The sequence below is a fragment of the Salmo trutta genome, chromosome 31 (assembly GCF_901001165.1).
Source record: "Salmo trutta chromosome 31, fSalTru1.1, whole genome shotgun sequence".
Classification (NCBI taxonomy): domain Eukaryota; kingdom Metazoa; phylum Chordata; class Actinopteri; order Salmoniformes; family Salmonidae; genus Salmo; species Salmo trutta.
The window spans coordinates 45095116-45102615 of NC_042987.1; the positions used below are offsets into that span (position 1 = coordinate 45095116).

General features: G+C 41.4%; 1 protein-coding gene across 1 annotated transcript in view; it reads left to right on the plus strand.

The window, feature by feature from the left end:
• The window catches only part of col6a1 (collagen, type VI, alpha 1), a 73898-nt gene that overhangs the window by 794 nt on the left and 65604 nt on the right, over positions 1-7500 (plus strand). The window contains exons 2-7 of the mRNA XM_029726677.1: positions 2255-2384; positions 4608-4808; positions 5314-5473; positions 6689-6802; positions 6960-6980; positions 7082-7102. Coding sequence (XP_029582537.1) covers positions 2255-2384; positions 4608-4808; positions 5314-5473; positions 6689-6802; positions 6960-6980; positions 7082-7102 — 647 coding nt within the window. The remainder of the gene's footprint in view (positions 1-2254; positions 2385-4607; positions 4809-5313; positions 5474-6688; positions 6803-6959; positions 6981-7081; positions 7103-7500) is intronic.

Consider the following 7500-nt stretch of genomic DNA (forward strand, 5'->3'; position numbering starts at 1 on the left):
GGATTTGAATTTAAATCCAACGCAGGATGCAGAATCAAAATATTTCTGAGGTTGTCGATTGAATTGAGGCCTTAGTCTAAACATATTGTAGTTTAAATATTACTTTTAATTTTGTTATTTAAAGTAGTACAATTTAGTACAACAGTTTTGTACTCCACATTTTTATTTTTATCCTTTTAGTCTGGTTTTATTATCAGCTTCATTATATTGTAGGCCTACTTAACTCAATAGTTGGCAACCAGCTAGTTGCCGGCTCAATCTCTACAGATTTTCCCAACCAGTCCTGAGATTCGAACCGGCAACCCAGCTCTCTAACCTTGAGACTACCGCCATTGAGTAACAAATGTTATTGTGTGATTGTGTGTATATGAATAATTTAAATTCCAAAACGCTATATATACATTTTCAGAAATTTTAGTAAATGAGCTTTTACTGATTATAGAAATTCTGAATGAGATTGGTGAGTTTTTATCATTTTTATAGTATATCTAATCATGGACAAATAATCATGTTTTATTTTTAAATGATATATATCTGCCTCACCCACATAAAAAATACTATAGTTTACTATAATATAAATACTTTACTATTACAATAGTTTTTAAAAAAAAAGTTGTGTTTTTTAGGACTGTAGTGTTTCTGCTGACTGTAGTATCTTTGAGAACTGTATTGTAGAATTGACTATAGAGTTTTTCCATATATTACTGTAGTACACTATAGTATTTCCAGTTTACTATACTATAACTACTGTAGTATTACTATACTTAAACTAAAGTATATATTATAGTATTTACTGTAGTGTTTTTGCAGACTGCAGTATATTATAGTATTTACTGTAGTGTTTTTGCCGACTGCAGTATATTATAGTATTTGCTGTAGTGTTTTTGCGGACTGCAGTATACCCTAGTATTTGCTGTAGTGTTTTTGCGGACTGCAGTATACCCTAGTATTTACTGTAGTGTTTTTGCAGACTGCAGTATATTATAGTATTTACTGTAGTGTTTTTGCAGACTGCAGTATACCATAGTATTTACTGTAGTGTTTTTGCCGACTGCAGTATACCATAGTATTTACTGTAGTATTTACTGCTCTTTTCTATATCCTGTAGGGAACACATTTATGGTCTACACTTTTAAAAAGGTACTCTCTAGAACCTAAAAGGGTTCTTCAGCTGTCCTCACAGGAGAACCCTTTGAAGAACACCTTTTGGTTCCAGGTAGATCCCATTTGAGTTCTATGTAGAACTCTTTACACAGAGGGTTCTACATGGAGTCCAAAAGGGTTCTACCTGGAAGAAAAGGTTATCCTATGGGGACAGCTGAAGAACCCTTTTTTCAAAGAGTGTATACTTGGCATGTAGGTTTATCACTTATGGATAGAACATATTGGGATGTGGGGGAGGGGAATGGGCAGGGTATATGCAAATTAAATAATGTAGTATTACTATACTTAAAAAAACTATTGTATTTGCGGTCTGTAGTGTTTCTGTGGACATTACTGTATTTACTACAGTATTTTTTGTGCATAATACTGTACTATACTGTATGTAGTATTAACTATAGTGTTCTACAGTATACAGCAAAATGATACAGTAAGTACTACACATGATTGAGGGATACTACAGTGTGTAGTATGGTATTCTACACTTTTCTACAGTTTACTACATAATTCTATAGTAAGTACTGAAGTATTCTATAGCAAAAAAATATATATTTTATGTTTACACAGTCCAATGTAACAAATAACTACATTTTTAATAAAGAACTGTACAAATGATACATGTGGGACATCAGTGTTAAAAAATAAAAAATATTTCAATCCAGTAACATGAGATCTGTATGTAAAACATTTGACATTTTAGTCATTTAGCAGATGTTGTCGTCCAGAACGACTTCCAGGAAGTGAATTCATCTTCAGATAGCTAAGTGAGACAACCAGAAATCACAGTCAAATATACAGAAAACAAAACATTCCATTGCAGCTAAACAATGGATATATAGCGTTTTGCCCCCAAAAAATTATAACATTTTCATACACATCTAAAATCTATTAATAAAAAAATCTAAAAACAGTAATATTTTATACACACATGGTGTGTGAAATAAGCAATAATTTCTGATGAAAAAATACAAATGTGAAAAATTGGTGGGTATAGCGATATGTAAATAACCTCTCCATATACAGGTGCCAGGTGTTTGTTTCCATGTAGATATTTCCTATGTTTATGTTTATGTTTACATCGGTGTGTGTTTAGAGTGTCCGGTGGACCTGTTCTTTGTGCTGGACACGTCTGAGAGTGTTGCTCTGAGGGCCAAACCTCCCAACTTCTACATCGACCAGATCAAGAGCTTTACTGAACGCTTCATCATGGAACTCAAAGAGATGTAAGATACACACACACACACACGCACGCACGTACACACACACACACACACACGCACGCACGCACACACACACACACACAGACACACTCCTGTGAGAGTAAATGTAATTCTGTTTATTGTTGTTGTATTGTTATTAAGGTTCACCACTGACACTTTTGTAGCATTAATTAAGCTTAAACAAATGTATGAGCTCCTCAAAAGCTTATGACTACACCAATGTTGGGATAGTTACGACTTTGTTACAAAATGTAATCAGAAATGTAAAAATATTCATATTGTATTAGAATATGTAATATGCACAAATATTCAGGTGTTTTTAATTTACAATGTTAAACTTAACATGATGAACAGGAAAGACATTTACTCTCACAGGTGGTCAAAAATAACTATCTTAAAGCCACGCCCCTATTAGGCTGGCTTCCTGAAAATAACCTATACCCTAACAACCTAAAAGACCCAGTTGCTGGGTCAACCCAGCATAAAAGTGAATAAAAACCGTTCTGATGTTTAAATTAATTCATGTTTGGGTATTCCAAACCAATATGTTGGATTATTCACACCACCCAACCCTTGAAGGGGTTATTTGGCTGTCCCCATAGGATAACTCTTTGAATAACCCTTTTGGGTTGCAGGTATATCTATTTTGGTTCTAAGTAGAACCCTTTAGGGTTCCATGAAGCACCATGTCCACAGAGGGTTCTACATGGAACACAAAATAGTTTTACATGGAACGAAAAAAGGTTCTCCTATGAGGACAGCATAAGAACCGTTTTGGAACCATTTTTCTAAGAGTGTAGGTCCTGTTATAGGTAGGTTCTGTTATAGGTAGGTCCTGTAGGTCCTGTTATAGGTAAGTCCTGTTATAGGTAGGTCCTGTTATAGGTAAGTCCTGTTATAGGTAGGTCCTGTAGGTCCTGTTATAGGTAGGTCCTGTTATAGGTAGGTCCTGTTATAGGTAGGTCCTGTTATAGGTAGGTCCTGTTATAGGTAGGTCCTGTAGGTCCTGTTATAGGTAGGTCCTGTTATAGGTAGATCCTGTAGGTCCTGTTATAGGTAGGTCCTGTTATAGGTAGGTCCTGTTATAGGTAGGTCCTGTTATAGGTAGGTCCTGTAGGTCCTGTAGGTCCTGTTATAGGTAGGTCCTGTTATAGGGTAGGTCCTGTAGGTCCTGTTATAGGTAGGTCCTGTTATAGTAGGTCCTGTTATAGGTAGATCCTGTTATAGGTAGGTCCTGTAGGTCCTGTCTAGGTAGGTCCTGTAGGTCCTGTTATAGGTAGGTCTGTTATAGGTAGGTCTGTTTATAGGTAGGTCCTGTTATAGGTAGGTTCTGTTATAGGTAGGTCCTGTAGGTCCTGTTATAGGTAGGTCTGTTATAGGTAGGTCCGTATAGGTAGGTCCTGTTATAGGTAGGTCCTGTAGGTCCTGATATAGGTAGGTCCTGTTATAGGTAGGTCCCTGTTATAGGTAGGTCTGTATAGGTAGGTCCTGTAGGTCCTGTAGGTCCTGTTATAGGTAGGTCCTGTTATAGGTAGGTCCTGTAGGTCCTGTAGGTCCTGTTATAGGTAGGTCCTGTTATAGGTAGGTCCTGTTATAGGTAGATCCTGTTATAGGTAGGTCCTGTAGGTCCTGTTATAGGTAGGTCCTGTAGGTCCTGTTATAGGTAGGTTCTGTTATAGGTAGGTCCTGTTATAGGTAGGTCCTGTTATAGGTAGGTTCTGTTATAGGTAGGTCCTGTAGGTCCTGTTATAGGTAGGTCCTGTTATAGGTAGGTCCTGTTATAGGTAGGTCCTGTAGGTCCTGTTATAGGTAGGTCCTGTAGGTCCTGTTATAGGTAGGTCCTGTTATAGGTAGGTCCTGTTATAGGTAGGTCCTGTAGGTCCTGTTATAGGTAGGTCCTGTAGGTCCTGTAGGTCCTGTAGGTCCTGTTATAGGTAGGTCCTGTAGGTCCTGTAGGTCCTGTTATAGGTAGGTCCTGTTATAGGTAGGTCCTGTTATAGGTAGGTCCTGTTATAGGTAGGTCCTGTAGGTCCTGTTATAGGTAGGTCCTGTTATAGGTAGGTCCTGTAGGTCCTGTAGGTCCTGTTATAGGTAGGTTCTGTTATAGGTAGGTCCTGTAGGTCCTGTTTGAGTCTTACTGTAATTGTGAAGGTAATTTACCTGTAGTTATATTGTTTTGTGTTATATGCCATATCTATTTCTCTCTCTGTCTAATGTCTTCGCTAGGCGCCAGCCATGTGACCGGTCCCTGACGTGGAACTCCGGAGCGCTGCACTACTCTGATGAGATCATCTTAGTGCGCCAGCTGAGCGACGTCGCCACCGAGCGCCAAGCGCTCATCAGTGACATCAAAGGCATCAGCTACATCGGCAAGGGAACACACACTGACTGTGCCATCAAGAGAGGCATCGCTGAGCTGCTCATAGGGTAAACACACACACACACACACACACACACACACACATACGCTCTCTTACACACACACACACACAAAACACACACACACACACACACACACACACACACACATACGCTCTCTTACACACACACACACATACGCTCTCTCACACACACACACACACACACACACACACACACACACACACACACACACACACCACACACACACACACACACACACACACACACATACTGCTTCTACATCTGCATTGCTTGTTGTTTTAGGCTGGGTTTCTGTACAGCACTGAGACATCAGCTGATGTAAGAAGGGCTTTATAAATACATTTGATTTGATTTTTAGAAATGCTCTCTGACCACACCCCTTCCCCTGGCCCCTCCCATTTCCCAGTGGGTTTTTCATTCTCCTTCCTTCGCTGTGTGTCTAGTGTTTTTTTGTTGCAGTGTGTCTCATCACGTCCCTTTCTATCCGGTGTGTGTGTGTGTGTGTGTGTGTGTGTGTGTGTGTGCTCAGGGGCTCCCACTACCAGGAGAATAAGTACATCGTCGTGGTGACGGATGGTCATCCTCTAACAGGTTACAAGGAGCCATGTGGTGGGTTACAGGAAGCTGCCAATGAGGCCAGACAACACGGGGTTAAAGTCTTCTCTGTTGCCATTTCACCTGACCAGGAGGTACGACTCACACACACACACACACACACACACACACACACACACACACACACACACACACACACACACACACACACACACACACACACACACACACATAGACCTAACCCTTTTTATCCTGACCATGAGGTTCGATATCATTGTAACAGAGGTAGGTGACCTCGTCTGACTCCTGAAGACTTGTGTTGGCTCTCTGAGCTGTAAGGCCGAGGCTTTAGCTCAGTGGACTAACACGGGTGTTGTGACATGCAGGATACCTACGTTTCTACATCTGCCCTCTGCTGGGCGACAGGTTTCTGTTTACAGACGACCAGTAGCCAGAAGGTTGTTTGTTCTGGTGATAGAAAGAAGGATAGGAAGTGGCTGGCAACCATCCATAGGCCTGCTGGTTAAACATCCCTGCTGGTTAAACATCCCTGCTGGTTTAACATCTCTGCTGGTTAAACATCTCTGCTGGTTAAACATCCCTGCTGGTTTAACCTCTGCTGGTTTAACATCTCTGCTGGTTTAACATCTCTGCTGGTTTATCATCTCTGCTGGTTTAACATCTCTGCTGGTTTAACATCTCTGCTGGTTTAACATCTCTACTGGTTTAAAATCTCTGCTGGTTTAACATCAGCTCCAGGGGGTGTTGTCCTGTGACTGACCCTGCTCCAGGGGGTGCTGTCCTGTCCTGTGACTGACCCTGCTCCAGGGGATGCTGTCCTGTGACTGACCCTGCACCAGGGGGTGCTGTCCTGTGACTGACCCTGCTCCAGGGGGTGCTGTCCTGTGACTGACCCTGCTCCAGGGGGTGCTGTCTTGTCCTGTGACTGACCCTGCTCCAGGGGGTGCTGTCCTGTGACTGACCCTACTCTAGAGGTGCTGTCCTGTGACTGACCCTGCTCCAGGGGGTGCTGTCTTGTCCTGTGACTGACCCTGCTCCAGGGGGTGTTGTCCTGTGACTGACCCTGCTCCAGGGGGTGCTGTCCTGTGACTGGGTGTTTGTGTTTAGTCCAGGCAGAGGGACCAATAGATTCAATGGTCAAGTACAACGGTGTTCCAGAACACTTATTCTCTCGTCACTAGTATGGTGTTGCCTTGATGTTTCTTTAGTTATGTGTACATTGATAAGTCTGTGGATATATTGATAACTTTGTATACCTGTATGTATTGATAATGTACTGATACCTGTAAATATTGATAATTGATCAATGTCTGTATTGATCTCTACAGGACACCAGACTGTCAGTGATCGCTACAGACCATAACTACAGACAGAACTTCACAGCAGCTGACAACAGTAGATCCACCCAGCTACAGACCATACGCAGCATCATAGATATGATCGTACGTATTACCTCTCCTCTCCTCCCCTCCCCTCTCCTCTCCTCTTTCCACCATTTATCTATACCCTCCCCCTCTCTCCCTCTCTACTCCCCTCCCTCTCCTATAATTTTAAAGTGTAAATGAGTCTCTCTAACCTCTGATCTATTTTCTTTTACAGACCAATGAGACCAAGGATGTGGTATGTCTTGTCTACAGTATTCATTAGTATAAAGTCACATTCATCTGTCTTTCTGTGTTTATTGCCATTTATAACGTTTCTTTTTTACATTTGATTTTCAGTGCTGTTCTTTCGACTGCAATGTAAGTAACCCCTAACCTATGATGCCACCTTTATAACAGGTGTTCTATGAAGGCTCTCTGAGTGACATAGCGGTATGGCCCATGATGCCACCTTTATAACAGGTGTTCTATGAAGGCTCTTTGAGTGACATAGCGGTATGACCCATGATGCCACCTTTATAACAGGTTGTAGTGTTCTATGAAGGCTCTCTGAGTGACATAGCTGTATGACCCATGATGCCACCTTTATAACAGGTTGTAGTGTTCTATGAAGGCTCTCTGAGTGACATAGCTGTATGGCCCATGATGCCACCTTTATAACATGTTGTAGTGTTCTATGAAGGCTCTCTGAGTGATATAGCGGTATGGCCCATGATGCCCCCTTTATAACAGGTTGTAGTGTTCTATGAAGGCTCTCT